At 32.4% G+C, this 24,094-nt stretch overlaps 2 protein-coding genes across 2 annotated transcripts; one reads left to right on the forward strand and one right to left on the reverse strand.

The window, feature by feature from the left end:
• Positions 1 to 13,418: 13,418 nt before the first annotated feature.
• Positions 13,419 to 15,107, forward strand: MIND (septum site-determining protein (MIND)). The gene is made up of 2 exons (XM_021103259.2): positions 13,419 to 14,716; positions 14,889 to 15,107. The coding sequence occupies exon 1, from the start codon at positions 13,515 to 13,517 to the stop codon at positions 14,520 to 14,522; it is 1,008 nt and encodes a 335-aa protein (XP_020958918.1). The 5' UTR covers positions 13,419 to 13,514; the 3' UTR covers positions 14,523 to 14,716; positions 14,889 to 15,107.
• A 4,888-nt stretch (positions 15,108 to 19,995) lies between these two features.
• On the reverse strand, positions 19,996 to 22,691 carry LOC107644881 (beta-hydroxylase 1). The gene is made up of 7 exons (XM_088489052.1): positions 22,165 to 22,691; positions 21,899 to 21,958; positions 21,723 to 21,794; positions 21,171 to 21,305; positions 20,737 to 20,862; positions 20,305 to 20,361; positions 19,996 to 20,198 (listed from the first exon to the last, which is right to left on the reverse strand). Exons 1-7 carry the CDS (start codon positions 22,555 to 22,557, stop codon positions 20,088 to 20,090), a joined length of 954 nt encoding a protein of 317 aa, XP_088345178.1. The 5' UTR covers positions 22,558 to 22,691; the 3' UTR covers positions 19,996 to 20,087.
• Between the last annotated feature and the right edge of the window lie 1,403 nt (positions 22,692 to 24,094).

Below are 24,094 nucleotides of genomic sequence, written 5' to 3' on the forward strand. Positions count from 1 at the left end.
GGACTATTAATTTAGTTTAAAGAGATAAAAAAAAATTAAATTTATTATTACTCAAAAATATTTTACTATATATCAAATAATGTGTTGATTAGTTTTTACTTTATTGTGAAAAATTATTTAGATCATAATACTAATAGTATATCATAGGATTATTATTATTAATGTATTAACTGAATTTTAATGTTTATTATTTATATATTTGAAAATTATTTATTTAGTTTCATAATAAATGGGGCAAAACACTAAAATAAGCCAAGGGGAAGAAATTTTTACGCAAATCCGCCAAACCAAAATTTGGTTCATGAATCAACCAATGCCTATTTATATGTAGTGCGAATTAACTAGATTCGAACTTGATCTACACATAATTCGAATCATGTTGCTTCGAATTATACACAAAACTCACACACACTAATTCGAATTAACCTGATTCGAATTACACACATACAATAATTCGAATCAGGTTGATTCGAATTACACCCTCATTTATTAAAAAAATTAATAATTTAAAATTAAAAAAATATATATTTTATTTCATATATTAAAAAAACCTAACAAAATATTTAATTACAAGACTTCTTTAAAATATTAATGAGTTATCAATTCGAATTCCATATAATACTCTTTTGTCCATTTTTAATAGCTCATGAATATTTTTTAATAAATTTTTTTAAATTATATGGTGAGATATTACATGATTCAAATTACGCATGGGGAAGTTCAATCACTCTGATTCGAATTATATGGTGAGCAATTCGAATTCTATACAATACTCTTCTGCCCATTCTTGATAGCTCATGAATATTTTTTAATAAATTTATTTTAACTATACCACAAAAAAATATTTTATTCTATGCAAAATAATTTAAAAAATTGATTAAAAAATGTTAGGAGTACTATAACAATTTGTAATGTTCTAATGATTTAGGTAAATACATGCATGTACACAAATTTTAAATAAAATACTCTACATAGTTAATAATAATTTAGAAATTAAAGAAAATATTTTATTCCATCCAAAACAATTAAAAATATATATTTTATTCTATACAAAATAATTTTAAAAAATGGCTTAAAAAATGTTATGAGTACTATAAAAGTTTGTAATATTCTAGTGATTTAGGTAAATACATGATAAAAATATATTTTCTTTAATTTCTAAATTATTATTGACTATGTAGAGTATTTCTTTAATGTCCTAAGTCATTACAAATTTTTATACTACTCCTAACATCTTTTAAGCCATTTTTAAATTATTTTGCATAGAATAAAATATTTTTTGTGGTATGATTAAAATAAATTTATTAAAAAATATTCATGAGCTATCAAGAATGGGCAGAAGAGTATTGTATAGAATTCGAATTGCTCACCATATAATTCGAATCAGAGTGATTGAACTTCCCATGCGTAATTCGAATCATGTAATATCTCACCATATAATTTAAAAAAAATTATTAAAAAATATTCATAAGCTATTAAAAATGGACAAAAGAGTATTGTATGGAATTCGAATTGATAGCTCATTAATATTTTAAAGAAATCTCGTAATTAAATATTTTGTTAGCTTTTTTTAATGTATGAAATAAAATATATATATTTTTTAATTTTAAATTATTATTTTTTTAATAAATCTTTTAATAAATGAGGGTGTAATTCGAATCAACCTGATTCAAATTATTGTATGTGTGTAATTTGAATTAGGTTTATTCGAATTAGTGTGTGTGAGTTTTGTGTATAATTCGAAGCAACATGATTCGAATTATGTGCAGATCAAGTTCGAATTTAGTTGATTCGAACTATATATAAACATGCATTGGTTGATTCATGAAATAATTTTTGGTTTGACGGATTTGTGTAATTTTTTGCTCCCCTTGGCTTAATATAGTGATTTGCCCTAATAAATGATACTTTTAAATTTGAATAATTTATTAATTAGTCTGTACTTATTATACCATATATTTAATAATTTATTGAAAAAAGAATATTAATATAATGAATAAAAAATAATTTAAAAAAATATTGTTTAAAGAAATATAAGGACAAATAAACTCCTAACCAATTTAAATTTAGAGACAATTAGACCCCGTCCATTTTTGAACCTGACACGTCAGCATTTTTCATTCATAATTGACGGAAAAATACCCACAGAGACCGCGTTGTGTGACGAAATCAGGGAACAGAGACCGAAGTAGATCGATTTTATTTTGAGGGATCACGTTGTTATTCTTGAAAATGGACAGTGATCGAGTTGGTAGTTCACTCATTAATTAATAGAAGATTTAACCAATTTGTCTAACAGTTTATTCATTTGCTTAGACAAATATTAGGATTTGGATCCCGTCTTATACACCATAAATTAGTTATTAATTTATCGGACTGGTAAATACAGTAGAGTCGTATAGAACAAAAAAAATAGAAAATTTAATTATATTATGTAAATTTTAATTTTTAATAAAATATTTTTTATAATATTCTTAAAATGTATTTTCAAAACACATATTAATAATATCCATTAATAAATACTAATTTGTTTATTAATTCATTATGATATTAATAATAAATTTAAAGTTTACTAGAATTGTAATTTTTTATAACTTAATTGAGTTTTCAATTTAAATCTTAAATAAAAGAAATCTATTTTTTTTCATTAATTATATGTAATGAAAAATATTTTCAAAAGACTATATATCTAATTTTTCATGTCTTCTTTATATACGAACATTCTACAATTGTAAATTTGTAAGAGCCCCTCTTCTCTTAAATGGAGAAAAGTATGCAAGTCTATATACTTTAACAATTTATTCATCTATAGATAAAATGTATTTCAACATCTACTAAAGTTTTTTTCCACCACTTATAACAATTGTTCAATTATTTTTTCGATGTAATATGAGAAATGGACTTTTTTATATAAATAAATAACAGAAATATTTTATTTTCCAAAATACGCATGAAGAGAAATGTTTCCAAAAATGCGTAGAGCCACTTCAGGGAGACGCATGCGAATTGGATTTACACTCCAATTCAGGTGTGGCGGCCACGAATTATAACTGGCATGGCAGGTTAAAAAGCTGCGGCTTTAATACATTGCTGGCATGCACGAAATGGCTCACATCGCCACTAGCGCACACGAATTGGGCGACCTCAGGGGCAGCGGCAGCGAAGTGGAACCAATGCACTGGCGGCGTCCACGAAATGAGTATTTGTTCCTGGAGGCCACGAAGTGGGTGGTCAAAGCTGCCAATTTTCAGCAAGTACCAGTACCCGTACGAGGCAGGCATTGGTTATGTTGGGTGATAAAGGACACTTGGGAAAGGAGATGGAACACATATAAAAAGGTGAAGGGGAGGGACCTTATGCATTCGGTTTAAAGGGAAAGGGGGTTTTTTAAAAAAAAAAAAAGTGGTGGTGGTAAAAAAGAATTGTACCCGTACCCGTACGAGTTTCATATTGCGACACATTTGCTTCATAAGGTTAGTTTAAGTGTTTAAGTAAAATTTTTAAATTATATTCTTGTTTTTGTCGACAAATAAAACTGGTTAAAGTATTTTTTATTATATTCTTTTTTTTTCTTCTGTTGCAGTTCACACATATTCTCACTCCTCATGGCACACTTGTCAACGTTTTCATGTCAGATTCTGATCCAAGTATGGAAATTAGGCGGCAGAGACTTGAGCCTTATTTAAGATGAACAGGATTTTACCATGCTTGCTTAATAAAGTGCTTCGAGTATGACAATCCACTTATAAATGCCTGTGTCAAACGATGGCATCCCGAAACTCACACATTTCACCTCCCTTGGGGTGAGCGTACCAAAACCCTGGAAGATGTTGCAATGCAATTAGGTCTACCTATTGATGGTGAGTCTGTCAGTGGTACTTTGAGGTCATAGAGCAAGTTCCACCAAAGAGATCTTTGGGAGTGGTGTCACGAACTTCTTGATGAAGTTCCAGCTGGCCACGTAAGGACAACGAAATTCAACATAAAGTTGAAGTGGCTCAAGAATCGTCTTCAGCAGATGCCACTTGATTTACAAGACAATGCCCTCATGCAGTATGCACATTGTTACATATTGTACTTGTTGGGAGGCGTGCTACTACTGGACAAGGCCAATAATATGGTCCATGTTCGATGTCTTCCGTTATTGGTAGATTATGATGCCATCAGTACCTACAGTTGGGGTAGTGCCATTATTTGTTGGTTATATCGAGCTATGTGCTTAACGCCATTCTTTGTTCGTTATTCGACGGGTTGGACCATTTCATCCCTCAGCAATCATTCCCACATTCCCTAACAGATCTTGGTCTTGCCCTCAACCGCTTCGATACCGTCATTCAGCCTGCTGTGGTAGGGAAGAGGTCCGTCTCTATTGGTGACACCGCCGGATCTGTGCTCCGACCGTACGATGCTACGCAGATGCAAGGCCGACGTCTTTCTTACGCCGGGGTTGATGCTAATGTGGACGATGACGAGGGTCATGATGGTCATCCTTGTCGTGACATTCGAGCTCCTGCTTGTGGGACAGGTGGCAGATTGGGACACGACCACCATTAGTTGCGTGGCTTATATATTTAGTATTCTGTTGTAACATTTATTTCATTTACTTTTCCTTCGCTTGAGTATCTACTTCATCCTATTGTGTTAGTCATTCGATGTTGTGCTATTTCTTTCCATTTTATCCGTATGTCAGTTCCACCATTTGTTGTTGAATTTTATGTTGTGTTCTTATTTTCATGTGATGTATGTACGTAGTTTTAGTAACGATGGTTCCCATGTACCGGCAACTATGCAATAAATTCAACAATGTGGTAAACTAAACAACAACGCGACATAACATGAAATAAAGCAACAACAACAAGTTTATATAATTCAGCAGAAACATGCTCAAATATTGCACTAAACTGATACATTAAACAAAAATGGTGGTATACTAAGTGGCAGAAATATGCAGACAGTGTCACCTAGTATGCCATGGTGTCCTGCAAAGTCTGCATCGCTTACCTGAGCCCGACTCAACCTTGTCCATCTCATTACGAATCCTTATAGACACCGGATGTCCTTCCATTATACGTTGTAGGTGGGTATTGAAACGTACACGTTGTACTTCGTATGGGGACCACATCTCCTCGTCTGGCATTGGTTGGAATTCCATCTCGTAGACTTAGAACATGTTTTCAACCCAATAAACTGCCTCGACATATTGTTGCCAGTCGCGTCTTGCAAAGGCGCATGCGGCCAAAGCATGAGCACAGGGGTAGTGCAACGCTTGGAAGAAACCACAGCACACATCTGATGCTCAAGGTAAATGCGAAACCAAGACTGCACCCCTACAGCTGCTATCTCATCAACTGTGAAGATTGAAGTAGCTCTGTCATACGACATCACAAGCATCTGGGAAATTCCCCCACTGTTTGCTAATATCGCTTTTTGCAGGAATTGCAAGAATACCTGACCGCATGCGATCTGTGATTGTGCCTGGCGACCCTTGTTCACAAATAATTCATTAAGGCGATGATAGGTAGACTTGATAATTGCACAAACTGGTAAATTTTTAGTGCCCTTGAGGACGGAGTTGATACACTCAGAAAGATTGGTCATCATGTGACCATATCGATGACCGTCATCGCAATGCTGTAGCTATTTAGGTGGCTCTAACCCTCGGATCCATGCCATCATCTGCGGAGATATTACAGGATCATCGCCGCTGATTAACTATAGGTAGTACTGCGCCTGCTCTTGCGTCTTCAAATACACGGCGTTAACCAGGTGTCTTTTGGCTTCTTCACTGTTGAAACTTGTTGCGAAGTTAGAGGCGATATGTCATACACAGTAAACATTGTGCTCCCATCCACACCCATCCCGCTCTAAAGCAGCCTTTATTGCTGCATGCCTATCAGAGATAAGCAGAATTCCTGGTTGCCTCACTACATGCCTCTTTAGATTGGTAAGGAAAAAGTACCATGAATCTGTATTCTCTCTCTCCACAATTGCGAAAGTGATTGACAGAATGTTGTTATTCCCGTCCTGTGCTATGCCCATAAGTAGGGTGCCTGCGTACTTACCATACAGGTGTGTTCCGTTTACTGAGACCAGTGGCTTACAGTGCTTGAAAGCCTCAGCACACGAGAGGAAGGACTAGAAAACCTGATGAAACATGACACTCTCACGGTCTAGAGTGTTTCCAACATAGTAAGGCCTCGTTTGTAGGTCAACAATTGTTCCTGTTGTGAAAATGCTTACTTATTAAAACATATAAACCACTAAAACCACAATGAATAACCAAGCCCAATAAGTGTGCAATGCCAGTTATACCACGAAAGCTTGCAGGGCGTTGAAGTATCTCCACACCTGGTCATACGAATCGTCCCAATCACCATAGATTTTGGCAATTGCCCTCTGCTTTGCATGCCAAACCTTCTTGTATGAAACCTTGTACCCGTATGCAAACTCGACTGATCCTTGTAACACCTTTATGCAAATGGTCGCGTCAGCATGCATCATGGGGAATATATGCTGGCAGTTGACATTGCTATCAAGTTGAGCATGATCTTGAGACATCAAACTTGCCAAGCAACTATGAGGCCCTTGGTATTTTCGAATTTTCCAAAATCCGGAAGACCTCTGCGACCCATACCATCCAACGACATTGATCCCCAAACTGCTTGCATCGACATACATACTTACTTTGGTTTGACTCTACTACCTTGTATTCTGCACTCCAGCGGATATTATAGTTTTTAACAGCAAGCATCGCTATCTCCCTATTGAGAAACTTCAACCCAATCTCGAGCTCCATCTCACCTGATAAAGCGTAACTGCTCGGTCTGTCTTCTGCATTGGTCGACTGCATTGCTCCAAGAGTTAAAGACAGGTAGTGTGCTAGCATGCTGCTGGATACACCACCACCCCCACCCCCACCCCCCCGATTCGACATGAATTGGAGGAACTGTCTCGTGATGAAGCGACTGGGTTTCGGGAACAGCTTCTGCCTCATCACCGCTAAAATCTTCGATCTCATCTTCATCAGAAGTTTTTGCCATGCCATCATGATGATATGTATCGAATCCAACAAGGTTGGAAGGGGGGGTTCTTGACAAATATCTGTATTCTGTTCTGACGTCACAAACGCGTTAAAGCTTGGATTACGGGTCCTACCAGTATCCCGACCCGGAACGAAATCCGCCGATCCGAAATTTCTAACACCATCCACATTATTAGAAGTAGATGAGCTTCCACCTATATCTTGAAGATTCAAACAAAGCTCCAACGAATAGATACTTCCAATGCTGCGATGATAAGAAAACATCATCGAAACATGTTGATCAGATTTAATCTGCATTTTCTGATATGCAAACGAGTTGTCTACTGCAACTGGCATCTTGTGTCAGCTTCGTGATTTCCTTTTTTCCCACCATTCCGGTATTCATGAGAATCAAATTCTTCAGGTCTTGCAATGATGTATGTGGTAGAATCATTATCCAAAGGGGATCGTCACAAACAAACGTAATACCTTATGCCGTAGGAGAAATTTCTCCATTATGATATATGATCAAATATACATTTTCGGAAGCCATACACATAGCAAAACTGAACCAACACCCACAATATTTTAGAGAGAAAGAAAGTAGCTAGGTTGAGAGAAATTTTAGAGTTGGAAGAGAGTGCAGGAGAATGCATCCTTCTGTGAATGGTGCACAAGCGTTCATATAGGCAAATTAGGAACGAACTTCGCATGCAGTACACCTGAAGGGCACCATATCGCGTGTAGTACCATTGACTTGGAATCCAATTCGTGGATGCCCCACCAGAATTGACCATTTCGCTGGCGCCAGCCACAACATGGCCTCCCCACCCATTTCGTGGGCGCCGACCCAGAAATGATTCCTGCCCTGCCAGTCCCAATTCGTGGCCGCCAAACCTGAATTGGAGTGTAAATCCAATTCGTATGCGCCTCGCTTGAAGTGGCCCTGCGCATTTTCGGAAGCATTTCTCTTCATGCATATTTTGGAAAATAAAACATTTTTGTTATTTATTTATATAAAAAAGCCATAAGAAATGGGTAGTACCAAGTTTTGATGAATTAGTTAGATAATATGTCAGATGTGTTAGGAAAAAAAGATTTTGTGGCAAGTTTTATTTATAATATAAATGATAGTTTGTCCATACAATAAAAAAACATCTTTACGACACAATTTATTTTTCACAAAAAGTATATATTTTTCTTTTTATTATCAAGAAATAAGATTTTTCTTTTGAGTAAACTACTATTTGTACCCATAAAAGTTGAAAACGCTGACACATCTACCCATAAAAAAAAGAAATTACCATTTGTACCCATAAAACATGAATTCCATATAACAAAATTATCTAAACACTAAAAAATCACATAAAAACTCTAAATTACCCTTATCATCATCTGCATCATCTTTACCCCTCCACCACCACTAACCACATCCTCTTTCTCTCTCTCTCTCTCTCTCCTTCCATTTTCTAAGCTCGTCGCCGCCGCCGCCAGAGTCTGTCAACTCTGTCAACTCCTTCCTCTCTCTCTCTTTCCCTCTTTTCCCTTCTGTGATTTGCCTTTCTCTCTCTCTCTTATACTTTTTCGAATGATTGCGTGATGTAGGTTCGGTGGTCTCTGGGTTTGCAGATTGGGGAAGAGCAGGTGGAACTGCAGACTGGACATGGGCTGGATCGGAGATCTGTGTCAACGAGAGATGGAGGGCCAGTTGGAATGGGTTGGGGCAGCGGTAGCGATCAGACAGCGGCGGCGGCTCTAGGGTTACGATCACATTACTTTCATTCTAAATAAATTTATTTTTTTATAATGTGATTAAGTGTAATTTACTTAGATGTGATTAAAAAATAATTGAATACTATGTACAGTAAAAAATTGATATTATTGAAGGATAAAACTAAAATTTATTTCTATGTATCGTTTTTGCTCCCAACGTTTTCATCTTATTTGAGTCCCTAACGTTTCAAAATCGTCTCAATTTTGTCCCGCCGTTAATTCTGTTAATGGATCCCTAACGACAGGACAACATTGAGTCAATTTTGAAATGTTAGAAACTTAAATAGGATTATTGAAATGTTAGGGACAACTTTAAGACTTACCCCAAACGTTGGGGACAAAAACAATACTTTACTCTTAATATAATATCACTCGTCAGCAATTCAAATAGTATATAGCAATTTTAGGTTTAACAAAGATCAACTCAATATAAAGAACATGTTTCCATATTTATGATGATTTTTTACAAGTAAAGGGCCTTGAATCTTCATAGGAAGTTTGACGCAATATGCCTAACACAGAACATATGAAATGCTCTAGGAGGACTCCACGCACCATTACATTTAGCCATTGTTGCATTGATAGTCGTGCCAATAAAAAATAATACCGACACCGTCCCTCCTGACGATATTTTTCCGTAAATTATTCAGAAAAAAAATGCCATGCGTTAGTGGTCTCTCCTTCAACGATGGCAAAAGCAAGTCACACAATATTTTGGTTTCCATATTGAGACACAACAACCAAAAGAGCTCCTTTATATCGCCCATACAGATGTGTGCCATCAACATGCACGAGTGGTTTGTAATGTCGGAACACTCTAATGCATGGATGGAAGCTCTAAAAACCTCGAAGCATTATCTTTACACATTCCTCCACCTCAGATCCACGATATGCTAGTATAGAATCAACCTGAACCACAGATCCTGGGTTCAAAGCACACATTGCCACACACTATGCGGGCAACACTCGTATAAAACTTCTCAACCACCAAAGATTTTTGTAATCGACTTTTACTTTGCCAATTATGTTTTACGATAACTTATCGTATAGTTGAATTTCAACTGAACATCTGTTGTCACAACTCGGATCTTCAGATATGGGTCGGTTTCAACTAGAAGTCTTATAGCGTCCACGATTGTGTCAGAATCTAGTTTCGAATGGTCTTGAGATATTATGTCTATAGTGCAAGTATGACTTCCATTGTATCGTCTAATTTCCCAACAACATTTTCTCTGAATCAAACTAACGCGAATCAGTCAATCACGACCTCTACCGTACTGCATGCATTTCGTATAAAACATCAAAGGCTCAAACTCAAACACCCTGTAATCGACACCCATGGAAGTAATATAATTCCTAATTGGCATGACTACAGTTTCTCCAGAACTGAACTCCATTCCAACAGCAAACTCACCATCTTGCACAAAAAAATACCTGTGTGTGTGGAATAACAATTTCTAAGTTCTAAAAAAAGTATATCTAATTGTATTTAAAGGGTTTTCAATTTTCAATGATTTGTACAAAATTTCATCAAAGCAGTCATAATATCTAGTAAAATAACGTAAGTTGGGTTTTTTCTTTATCTTTTATACAAAATAATCTTATTAAAAAGTACTCTCAAGTTGAGCAACATTTATCATTTTTAGAGAGTAAGCAATTTTTGAAACATTTTAACTGGTAACTTAAAAACAAATATATTTTAAATAATTCAACAAATAAAATTAGAATGTATAACCGAAATTTGATAAATAAAAATAAAATTGTCTTGACAAAAAAAATGATAAGCTGACATACCTGAGTTTGCCAACTCAAGAAATTCGGGTGCGTTCATATCTTCAAGATCCAAAGCACGCATGAAAGATGGAACACCAAATGAATGTTGGCTTCTTACCATGCTTGTTGCAGCCTGAATTTCCGTGTCGGTAATCTCGTTTCCTCCCAACATGTCATTGTTGGATAAGAACTCCTCTTTACTGTCAATGTCATTTTCTTCCCAATCTGTGTTGCCCCCTTCAGGTAGGAAGGATTCGTCAACTCCGTGACTAATAGCCAACTCTTCGAATTCAACATACAATTCGATCATCGACACATGAGCTTGATTCTGTTGATAAATCATTAACATTTCTAGCATGATGGCATCAGTCACATTCATTACTTAAAACTATATTACATCACTGAAAACTAACACAAATTGCCTGTATAAAATACTGCTAATTCTCTTTGACAAATTATCGTATATGTGCTGGCATAGTCTATTTTATAACTCTACAAATGATATCATGCAGGGAATAACAAAAAATACTGGACTTACATAAATAAATTTCACACCATTATATATATATGGTATAATCTCACTTTCAAAATATACTAATAAACACACATTAATTTTCATGACTTCAAAAAATAAAAACTTCTCAAGAAAATTCTCACATGATGAAGACTTATACAAAATCACAGTTTTAACTTTTCAATCAAAATGAATGTTGCTTCTGAAACACTAACTCTCTTATATAGGAAAAGAAAACTAATTTTTTAACAATTTTTTTCTCAAAAAATAGTTAATTTTATCTAAAATAATATTAAATTGTTATGCTTTTCGCAGTCTCCGAATTAGTAAAAATGTCCCATCATGCAAAATTTATTGAGTTTAAATATTATTTGCTTCAAATATTTTTCGTAAATACAATTTTTTTTAAGTAAATAAACCAATCTCAAATCCGATAGATTTAAAAAAATTAAAAAATATTACTCGTAATTGACGAGCAGTTTTTGCTTTTACTTTATCTGGGTTAATATTCAAATTCGTCTCTGAAAGATCACACGATCTTCATTTTTGGCTTTGAATAATTTTTTTAATCAAATTAGCTCCTGAAAGATAAACTGTAAGTCAAATTAGTCTTTCCGTCAGTTAGATGATGACGTGTCACGTTAAGTGCCACGTGGCAGGTCAGTGTCACTTGACATGTAAAAAAGTTTTTTATTAGTCAAAATAGTCATTGAAAGTCCAGACGTAAGTCATTTTCATCCCTCAAATTTTAAAAATTAGTCAAACTAATCTTTATATATTTTTTTTATAATATTAAATTTATAATATTTTTTTATACTACTAATTTTAATATTATTTTTTAAACCATAATAAACAAAATTCTCTTTACATAAAATAATAAAAATAATTAAATTTTTATAAAGTTATTTTGTCATTTATATTTTAAAATTTTACATTTTCAAATTGTAATTTTTTATGTGAATTTTTTTTTATTTAAATGAGTTTATCAAATTATTGTTGATTATATATTTAAAAATTTAATATTTTAAATTTTACTAAATAATATAGTAATTATTTTAAATTTTAAATTTTTAAAATTTTTAAAATTATAATTTTTATTATTATTTAATTTATATAGTAAAACTCAACAATTGAAAAATTGATTTATCACTACCAGTTTATATAGAAATTGAAGCAAAATTTGTGAACCTTCTTAAATTTTGACTCTAAGTATCACTACCATTACATCCTATATGTAAGTAATACCGTAATGAAAAAAAAGATGTAATAAAAAAAAATAGTGGTATAACTTTGTTTAGGTTAACATACATAAATTTTGATTTTGAGCATATAACTTTGTTTAGATTAATAAATACATACATTTCAATTTTGAATATTCCAGCAAAATGCAATAATGTAAGAAAAATGTTTTAGAATAGAAAAGAATAAGAGAGATTTTGAGAAGAATTAAAGGAGAGAGATAATTTTATTGAAAAAATTTTTAAGAAGAAAAGATACAATTACTAATGTTTTGTTTGTCAATTACATTTCTATTAAAATTAGTAGTATCAAAAAATATTTCAAATTTAATATTATGAAGAAAAAATAAAAAAAATTATATAAGGACTAGTTTGACTAATTTTTAAAATTTGAGGGATGAAAATGACTTATGTCTGGACTTTCAAGGACTATTTTGACTAATAAAAACTTTTTTACATGTCAAGTGACACGTGGTATGCCTGACCTGCCATGTGGCGTGCCACGTGGCACTTAACGTGACACGTCATCATCCAACTGACGAAAAAACTAATTTGACTTACAGTTTATCTTTTAGGGACTAATTTGATTAAAAAAATCATTCGGAGACGAAAATGAAGATCGCGTGATCTTTCAGGAACGAATTTGAGCATTAACCCTATTTTATCCTGTTATCGTCTCTTTAATGACCATAAAATAGGTACCGCCACCATAAAATTTAACACTTTACATACCCATATTAAAAAACAACTCAAAAAAATTGTCCATATTAAAATTTTTTTTCCCTAAAAAAAAGTATCTTTACAACACAATTTTTTTTTATTATCAAGAAATGAGAATTTTCTTTTCTATTTCACTATATTAACTCTCTCTTATCAACGAGTATACAAAAATATTAAATTAATTAAATAATTATTCACATAAAATAATCATTAAAATTTTATTAGATAATTTAATATATTTAATTAAATCATTTAATATAAACACACAATTATTTCAATTGAAAAATGATTTATTTATACTAATTAAGAAAACTTCAAAGCTCAAAAAAATAAAAAATAAAACAAATTATGTGTCAATTTCGAAGCAAGCAATGTAAATTGTGAGCTAAAAAAGAAAGCATTTTTTATTTGTTGCTTTCGATATCACTGTGTCAGTGGTTACTCACTGTCACTGAGCTACCCTCTCAGCTCGGCGATGCTCTCTCTCCACCGTCTCCCCGGCGTCCCCACCGCCAAACCACCACTTTTTCCGTCTACCTCAACCTTCACCCACCCACCACGACGACCTACATTCCTCTTCCCCCAATCCAAAACCCTACCAAAACCCCCAAAATTCCACAAATCCCCCACCGCCCTCCTCCAGTGGAACCGCAAACCCCAGCTCTCCGGCGAAACCCCCCGCGTAGTCGTCGTCACCTCCGGAAAAGGCGGCGTCGGTAAGACCACAACCACCGCCAACATCGGCCTCTCCCTCGCCAGACTCGACTTCTCCGTCGTCGCCATCGACGCCGACGTCGGCCTCCGCAACCTCGACCTCCTCTTAGGCCTCGAGAATCGCGTGAACTACACCGCCCTCGAGGTTCTCAACGGCGATTGCAGGCTCGACCAGGCTCTCGTCAGGGACAAGCGTTGGTCCAACTTTGAATTGCTCTGCATTTCAAAGCCTAGGTCAAAATTGCCCCTAGGGTTTGGAGGAAAAGCCCTAATTTGGCTCGTCGATGCTCTCAAATCGCGCACAGAAGGTTGCCCTGACTTCATCCTCATTGATTGCCCCGCCGGCATCGACGCTGGATTCATCACCGCCATAACGCCGGCGAACGAGGCAATTCTGATAACCACACCAGATATAACTGCCCTTAGAGATGCTGATAGGGTTACTGGTTTGCTTGAATGTGATGGAATTAGGGACATAAAGATGATTGTGAATAGAGTCAGGACAGATATGATTAAGGGTGAGGACATGATGTCTGTTCTTGATGTACAAGAAATGCTAGGGTTGCCGCTGCTCGGAGCGATTCCGGAGGATTCGGAGGTTATAAGGAGTACCAATAGAGGGTACCCTTTGGTTCTGAATAAGCCTCCAACATTGGCAGGGTTGGCATTTGAGCAAGCAGCTTGGAGGCTTGTGGAGCAAGATACAATGCAAGCTGTCATGGTTGAGGAGGAGCCAAAGCGTGGCTTTTTCTCCTTCTTTGGTGGCTAACTAGAACACAATGAATCCAAGTTTGGAATGTTTTTTCAAATTTCAACTTTGCTTGTGATTGGTTTTTTGGTTCTGTTTTCAAGTTAGTGTGATTTTGTTTGCTTCTTATTTTAGGATGGAGTATTGCAAATTTGTTATCATGTGTAGGTGGTAGTGGGAGAGGAGCAAGGAGGAAGCTGTGTACAGTTTTGGGGGTTAGCAAAGCTTATATCTTTCTTTCTTCATTTGCTTTATTTCAATTGTGTTAGTATTCAGGATGATTTAGTTTAGGGTCACTTTTTGAGTTCATTTCTGCATTATTAATCGGTTGCCTAATGGTGATTCAATAATATTGTTTTGTTCTACTCTGTTTTATCTACATACTAGGGTGTTGTTTATGCCTTGGAACATGGAACAAAATTCTCTCCTTGATGAGTAAGTTTACACTTCACCATGCATGATAAGTTCATTTTTGTTTCTAAATTCTAATGCAGCATGTAGTAGTGTGTCACTGATAAAAATCTGCTTAATATGATGCGAAACTTGATCCCTGCTATGATTTTATAATGTTATGGAAGGTTTGTCCTTCTCAGCAATTTATCAATCTCTGCTATCCTAGAATACTGCATATATGAATCATGATGCACCATTAATTTTTTTTTTTGGTGCATACAACACACACACTCTACTCACCCACACACTAAATACTCTCTTTTTCACCAAAAGAGATTCGAACTTATGTGGCACTTTTAGGAGGCAAATGTATTTGCCATTAGGACAAGCCTCAGCCACATTTTCAAAGAACTTGTATTGTAAGGTGAATTATAAAGTAAAGATGTAAGTTTACAGATCTTTCCTTTTATGTGATGAAAGAGAAATTAAAAATACTGGGACCCACATTTCGAATATTAATAAAATAATAAAAAATAACTATAAAAGAAATTTAATTCTCTCTCTATACAACCGCAATCTGTATAGTAGAGTGCCCCGTATTGTAAACATAGCAGTTTTTTAGCAGGTTTCATTCTTTTTTGGGGTCAAGTTGATTCGTCATATGTAAATGGATAATTTTGGGCCGAAGTTTAGTTAAGGTTAAATTACACAGTTGGTCTCTACACTTTAAAATTTTGTAATTGGGTCTTTAAAGAGAATTAAAATTTATAATTTAGTCTCCGTCGTTCAAAAAGTGTTTGATTTAATAGAATATTCTTAGTATATTCCTTATTTTAACAGAATATTTTCAGCATATTCTAAGAATATTCTGTTAAATCAACACTTTTTAAATGGCGAGGACTAAATTACAAATTTTAATTTTCTTTAGGAATCAAATTACAAACTTTTAAAGTATAGAGACCAATTTGCAATTTCACTGAAAGTGTAAGGACTAACTGTATAATTTAACCTACAGTTAATTAAGGGTACATAACTATATGGTATGTAGGAGTATTATTGTTTTGACTCCGGAGTCTTGCATTGGTGCCAAAAAGACCATTGGCCCAGTTAACTGGTCAAAGACTCGATGATTTCTGTTGGGCTCAGCTTAGTATTATTGAACCCAATCTAGTAAGCATTTATATACCCTAAACGGGTTGTGAATTCCCAAAAAAAGAAAACGGAACTGAATAAAACAAAACTTAGTTTGGAATTGCAAGAAATTAAATGTTATAAAACAATACCACTTTTATGTTAAAAAATATTTGGTAATACTAATGACAAACTATTTGGTCTAAACTTGCCAACTTGGTTTGAGTTAGGCAAGTCCATTCCGAAAGTAAATGTGTTGCGATATTACTTTTTACATGTTTGTAACAAAATTATTGGCCACTCATGATTATTCTTTTAACTATATCATTATTTCATGCATACATGCACCGTTGCGGTAACTATTGGATATTTTTGCGTGTACAGTAAGGTTGATAAGAAGAAGAAAATCACGGTATATAATTTTTTTTAATGACTTGTGACTTCTAACATTCTCTTTTCCCTTTCCCATTTACCACCACAATTTTGATCAATTAATGAACCTATGTTAATTACCAAGCAGTGAATGATGGATGTGCTCTTTTAGATAGAAAAAGCAGCATCAAAATCCTTTGTGATTTGTGTGTCACATCATTATCTTTGCATCATAGCAACATGTATAGAAATAACTATTTTCTAGCTTTTATATTTATTTTTCATTTACATACGTATACATGCCATTTTGTCTGTAAGTCTAATTCTAAATATCTAATCCATTAGGAAGAAGAAAATCAATTTCTATTTTTGGCAAAGCAAAAGAAATTCATATAGATAAGGTCATTTCCAATAATATCTTTTTAATACCCTTTTGTCTGTAAGTCTAATTCTAAATATCTAATCCAGTGGGAAAAAAGAATATCAATTTCTATTTTTGACAAAACAAAAGTAATTTCATATAGATAAGGTCATTTCCAATAATATATCTTTTTGGATACCTAGAATTAACTACCAAATTCAACCCTATGTTTGTTGGCCGGTTGGTTTCTGTTTCTAGTGAAAGTTGTAGCATATTATATGACGAGGCTCAATAGATAACCTACACTTGGTCAATTGACACGTGATATTTTATGTATGATTATGTCTAATCAAAATCCTACGATAATTTTTTTTTTTTACATAAGCAATATTTATAAACTAACCTTTCATTTAATTCTCTAATTTGGATTTCAATAACGTGACTACTATGTTAACTAATTATAGAATACGACCATCGAAAAAACATTTATTATATATAAGGTTTAATTATTCTGTTAAATTTTATAGTTTTACTAAAATTTTAAGTAAATTTTTATTTTTTTAATTAAGTCTTTAGATTGTTTTTTTATTTTATAATTAGGTTCTTTTTATATAAAAAATGTTAAAATTAACGAAGTATTTTTTGTAAAAAAAATATGTAATTATAAATTTTTAATTGTGAATACCTTCAATTTGCGAAAAATATTCAGTTAATTCTAATATTTTTTATATTAAAAAATATCTAATTATAAAATTAAAAATAACTAAAAAACTATAAAGATTTAATTATAAATTTAATAAACCTATAAAAACTAACAGAATAATTAAGCTGTCAATGAATTATATTTATATCTCAAATGACATACTCTTTTCATACTCTTTTAAGAGGTTATGGGTTCGAATCTTTCTATCTTTAATAAAAAAAAAATTAAGCCTACTTACAAAAAAAAACAGTGATTACTGGATTGAGAATAAATTTCAGTATAAACTCATGAGTAAGAAGACTTTAAGTTACAGGTAACCCTTTTGACCTTAATAATTTGTAGTTTTTTTCCCCCTAAATAAAGCAATGCAATCAATAAGGGCCATGGGTGGATGTTCCTCTAAATATGACAGTTATATATTAAAAATGGAATCACCACCAATGGATTATTTGGAACTATTCAGAAAAGTGAAGTGCATGAATCACTAAGGTTGCTTTTCTCCAATCAAAAGAGAAAAGGGAAATAATTGGAGAAAATGTTTGCTCTATATTTAGCTTACACGTATCTCACACAAAAAAGAAACGAGTTAGGTTCAGGTGAAAGGATAAAGTAAATTAAAAAAATAAAATTATATTAACGAAAGGGAAGATTAGTCCAAGCAACAATTACCCACCCATGATTAGACATGCAAATATGCAATATGGGTTGCATGTGGATTGATTTCATAGGGTTAATAATTAACATATTTTATAGGGTAAAGCTAGGATGAGAAGCACCAATCGTCATAAACCATATAAGATGATGATTAATACATTTATTAATTATTAAAACAAGTACATTATTCAATGAATCAATGCAATACGCTTTTTTTTTTTTTAATTATTTGCGATATATCATTTAAAATTTTAAAATTGTCGTTGGTCGATGAATTACTATATGCATAAGACAGAATTTAAATCACTGATATTTTATTAAACGGATAAATAAACTGGCAATTCAATCAATCCAAATTGATTACAAACTTACAATATGCTTTTATTTAATACTACTAAAAGTTTACTATTGGTATTAGGACTTAGGAGGGGAATATGTAACCTGAAACAAGAAGAAAAATATTTGAATTAGAAATCATACAAAATGTGATTATTTTTCATGTCATGAAACACTTAATGACTTAGGGTTCGTCAACTATATGGAGGTCAATTTTAACAAAGTGCTTAGTTCATGGAGCATCGTTATTATAATCTGATATATGATTTTTTATTTTACTTACCTCCTTCCTCAAATCTAGCTGTGTATCTAATATCCCACTTACATTGAACAAATTCATTGCAAGTCAAATATTCGCTATTTTCGAAGTCAAAGTAAATGTCCTTAGAGAAACGAAACCTTTTTTTATATATAAAAAAAAAATAGTTTATGTGCAAAGGGAAGCTAGTTGAGATTTACCAACCTTTGGCTTAGTATTTGATCTAGATTAGTGAGATATGCATTTGAATACTCAAATTCAATTTAAAATTCTATTTCTTATTATTATTTAATGTTTATTGATAATTTGTTTTTCATTTAATTTAACCATGTATATACTATTAACCGGTTACAAATTAGCATTGACTCATTGTACACAACCTAAGTCATCAACGTGATATTTTTGCTCAATATATTTGTTAGAATATAATTAGGGACTAAGAGAATCGTAATAATAAAGACGTAATTTTTTATAATAAATATTTAGATATACTAAATAATGTTAATTGATCCTAATTATATTCTAATAATATTGAAATTACGAAAAGATAAACGTTCTCCTTATATGAAGGACATGTAATTTGATTTGGTTACGAAATAGATTAATTTTTTTAAGTTAAGAAAATAATAAAAAAAATAAATTATTTTTAAATTAAGATAATAATTTTGTTATTAATATTGTACAATTTTTTTTAAATTTTAAAAAAATATTTTTCCTCAAGTAAGAGTAAGACACAATAGTAGAATTGGCTGTGCTTTCTTGTGAGTAGTGAGTGCCCCACAAAAGGGCACATGCCATGAACTGTTTCCTCACTCATCCCATCCCACTTGGGGCTACATGAATCCAACATCAAAATAAATACATAAATAATAAACTCTCTATTATTAATTTATTTGGATACAAAATAATGTTACTTGAACTTATTTTAATCATTATTTATTACTAATTCTCGTCATATACACAAAATGTAGGCTATTAGTAGTTTTATTCAAATATATATATGTTTTTCTCTCTCTTTTCTATTATATTATTAGTGTCATCTACATTTAAATTGAGTTCAAATGTTGTTATTGCTTCACACAAAAAAGTGAAAAACATGTTTATTGAATGTACATTTCTCATTCCTCCATTGTCTTAGCAAAGAGCCAAAATTGAAGGCACCAATTATTTTTTGCACAACCCTTTTTTTATTACTTTTCTTGACCTCTTTTATACCTCTTTTTCCCCTTTTACACTATATATGCTGCTATATAATAATAATAATAAAAAAAAAGAACTGTACAAATGATAGCAAATTTTCATTTCATTTGATTTGATTTTTCTCTACAATGATATATAATTCTTTAAAACAGCTTTTCTGGTCAATGTTTGAATTTGTCATGAACTATTATTATTATTATTATTATTATTATTATTATTATTATAAGATTTTGTTCTCCTACTAATCTCTTTCTCAAGCTCTTCTAACCCTCCCACTTCTTCAATTTCCTGCACCACAAGAAACATATGTAAGCATCCAAAAATATAATAATTTAAAATGAAAAAAAATAATAATAAAGGGAGAAATAAACAAGAATATATGTAACTCTCTAACCTTTGGTCCCAAAAAGAGGCCATATGGCACCCCATTGAATTTGTCCGAATGGTGAAGCTGAAATAAATAAATAAATAAATAAATAACAGAGACAAATTAAACAACAAAATCTTGATCTCGGTACTGTATCAGATCATTTTCACAAATAAACAAACATCAACATGTGTTTCCTCCCTATGTTCCTATTAATTAAGTGAAACCAATCATAGCCTAATATATAGTATAGCATCCATAAATTAGGGAAATTATAATGTTACTTCTATTTTGATAATGCTGCTATTTTTTCTATAAATTCATAGAAACATACAATGAATAAAAAAAATGTAATGAGTGACATTATCAAAAATAGGAGAGGAATTATCATATTTTCATAAATTAATATTAATTTAATATAAGAAATTGAAGATGTAATAGAAGAATTAATTAGTTTACTTTGTGAGCAGCAGCAACTCTTCTGAAGTAGGGAACATTGGCAATGGGACCTACAGGGAATCTCCTATGAACTAAGCCATCGTGCACAAACATGTAAGCCATTCCAAACACTGTGATTCCAAGACCCTGCACCATTATACTCAAATCAATTAATTAATCAAGAAATTCAATTATGACTGCATTCGTTCTTTTAGATTATCATTCACACCATAGATATAAAAAGTAGTTATTTATATCGTGAAAATTTAGATGTAGTTAGTTGTCTTTACGTAAAGTTGATAGCTAAAAATTGTTAAATGATTTAAATATTTGACTAAATTATCATCTAACGATTCTCAACTGTCAACTTCACGTGAATTGGTACCGATTTATATTTAGGTAACAGCATTTAATAAAACAAAGAAAAAGTAAAAGATTATTATATATATACTTACAGCACCAAAGCAGAGGCCAGGGATTAGTCCTTTGTGGAAGAAACCGAAGGAGAGAAGAGCAATGGCAGGAACAGCGTTTATTATTGCAAACACATCGTTCAATTCGAAGGGTCCATCTCTTGGTCTATGGTGGGACTGCAATTTTATTCAAACCAAAATTTCACTTCTTTTTGTCCTTTTCTTTATTCTTTTTTAAGATAGATATCATATCACATACTTTACACTGATTTGTTGATCACGGATTGGGAAGGATAAACCAAAATCACAAATCATTCTAATTTCAATACTTATACTTTGTGTTTGGGCCTTGCATTTGTAAAACTATTAAAAAATTATGACGAAAACTCACACGATATTGTCTTTGCAAGTGAAAATAACAGTTAAGACTTTGAAATCAGGATTAATATAATACATGTTTAACCAAAAGGTCTAAAAGTAAGACTAAGCACCGACAAAGTCTAAATTGAGATTATGAATCTTGATTCTCTACTGTGTTTTGGAAAGCTTCATTTGGAAGTTATAATTAAATAAATAAAAATCAAATTAAATTACCTCATGCATGTGCCACAAAGAAGCATGCCAGAGAGCTCTGTGTGCCCATCTAGCCCAAAATTCCATACCCACCTGAAACAATATCATCACATATCATATGCTATACCCAAATTTCACATAGAATTGGAAGCAATCAAATTCTGAATTTGTAAAATTTTGTAATGTAAGGGGCTTACAGCAGCACCAACGGAGAGAGCAAATGTGCCAAACATTTCAGACAATGGAATTTCTCCACCCTACACCAACCACCAACTCTCAATTTCAGATTAACTAACACATGCTTGAATTATTCTTAATTAATCAAACGGAATTCAATAATGCAAGTATTATTACTGTTAGATAACAATTTAGTCAAATTATAAGATAAGTGCACGTAAGTCTGGAATATTATAAAATAGTGTGAAAATTGTGAAAGCAGTTAATGAGATAATTACATAATTACCTCAAATTGCCATGCGAATCTATAATAAACAGCGAAGACCGCCATGGAAGTGATGCCAAAGCTAGACATCATGGCGGTAATGAGGTACGTTAATCTCTCAGACTTCTTCCTGGCCAATCTCTCCGCGACACGTGGCGGAACCAGCTGAGGATAAACCACAACGGTTTCTTCTTCGTCCTTTTCGCTTTCCGCCACGTGGCTGCTGGCGGTTTTCTTGGGGTCTTCCATGAGAACACAGGTAGTGAACTTTATAGTTGCGGGCTTCTGGTGTGTTCTGAAGAAGGAAGCAGGCGTTGGAGTGTGAGGATTGAAGGATTGGTGTTTGTGGTGGTGGTGGTGGTGAGGTCGGAGGAGGGGCTTCCAGGCAATTGCGGCGGAGAGTCCTGCCGCCATGGTGGGTTTGAGTTGTGAGGCTCTGAAAAGAGAGAGAAAGAAGTGAGTGGTGATGGTGAGAGGGGAAGAGAATGAAGGAAGGAGAGGGGGGTTTTAAAGGGAGAGAAACAACAGAGACCACAACTTTGATTTCTGTTTGAACTTTAATTTCCACCTCTTTCTAATGTGGACCCTATGCTATATGTTTATGTATTTTATTTTAGCGAAAGTACGAGAAGCCAATAGAATATTTATACAATGAATAGAGGTTTAGAGAGTATTAGAGATATAATTATTAGTGTTATTTTTTTGATCAGTTGAAGCTTTTGGGATGAGTTGTATCATGATATGGTATTAGAGCGTTAAATTTGAAAGGTCAACGATCCTTGGTGAATCCCAAAATCAGTTTAAGTTTTTGGGAAGATATTTATTATCGTTAGTATTCAGATTGGTTATTTTAAATAGTATGGTAGTCCATTGTCTCCCTAGCATCCTTTATTTTTCTTTATTTTATGTATTTATTTATGAAAAATTGTTCGACTACTATTAAAATTTATTTTTTTATTATTTTAATTATTAATATTTAAAAGCCAATGAGATATAGCTCAAATGACATAATCTCCCGATACTCAATTAAGAGGTCGCGGGTTCGAATCTCCTATCTTTAGTAAAAAAAAAATTATTAATATTTAAAAATATAAAAAATACATTATTAAATTATTAAAAAGATTAAATTAATAATTAAATAACAATAAAAAATAATAAATTCTGATATATAGTTTCTAGTATTTTTCTGTTTATACTAATTAAACCCTTCATTCTATATAGTAAAAGAATAAGTAAAACCCTTCATTCTTGGCTATACATTATTCAAACTTACTTCTTTTCCAAACGGCCTTTATTTTATTTTATAGTCTACCTACCATGTGTTTTTGGAGTAAGCTTTTATAGAAAACATATAAAACTTTAATATATTTATTAAATCAATTTTAAAACTTATTAATAATAATTTTAACACATTTTTAAAATATACGATGGTTAAATTCTTATTTTATTTATAAATAATCTTTTTAAATGTCCTCAAGTTATATTTTTATTAACTATTTTTAATAATAACTTGATAAATATAAAAACAGAAAAATTTAAAAATCAATGCTTTTATTTATTTTAGACAATATTTAACCACTATAGAAAAAAAAGCTTATATACACGTACTCTAATGTATTTAAGTTTTTTTTTTTTTATATATATAAAGATATTATTACCTGATTAAGTACGGCCTAAAATAATAAAATTTACTAACTTTCTAGAAAAATTATAATTTAATTATTAGTTAAAGAATTAAAATTATTTTTTATATATATACAGGTATAGACTAGAATCTTTAAGGGTATCCAACCATCCATGTGCATTAAAATTGGGAATGAAAGGCACTTTTACTCAAGTACATGTACTTAGCTCCGGTACTTATTATTATTATTATTCAAAAATACTATCTATACAGAAAAAATAAGTAATTAAATTGATTATTATATATTTATATATAAATATATATTAT

This window comes from Arachis ipaensis, chromosome B5, assembly GCF_059453495.1.
Source record: "Arachis ipaensis isolate K30076 ecotype BB chromosome B5, ASM5945349v1, whole genome shotgun sequence".
Classification (NCBI taxonomy): domain Eukaryota; kingdom Viridiplantae; phylum Streptophyta; class Magnoliopsida; order Fabales; family Fabaceae; genus Arachis; species Arachis ipaensis.

Excerpts from the sequence above, each read along its gene's own strand:
- LOC107644881 (XM_088489052.1), bottom strand. The coding sequence starts at position 22,557 with ATGGCGGCAGGACTCTCCGCCGCAATTGCCTGGAAGCCCCTCCTCCGA. Across the intron at positions 20,362-20,736 it reads GAGTTGCTGCTGCTCACAAA|CTTCACCATTCGGACAAATT; the intron begins GTAAACTAATTA and ends TATTTATTTCAG. Across the intron at positions 20,199-20,304 it reads GCCTCTTTTTGGGACCAAAG|GAAATTGAAGAAGTGGGAGG; the intron begins GTTAGAGAGTTA and ends CTTGTGGTGCAG.
- MIND (XM_021103259.2), top strand. The coding sequence starts at position 13,515 with ATGCTCTCTCTCCACCGTCTCCCCGGCGTCCCCACCGCCAAACCACCA.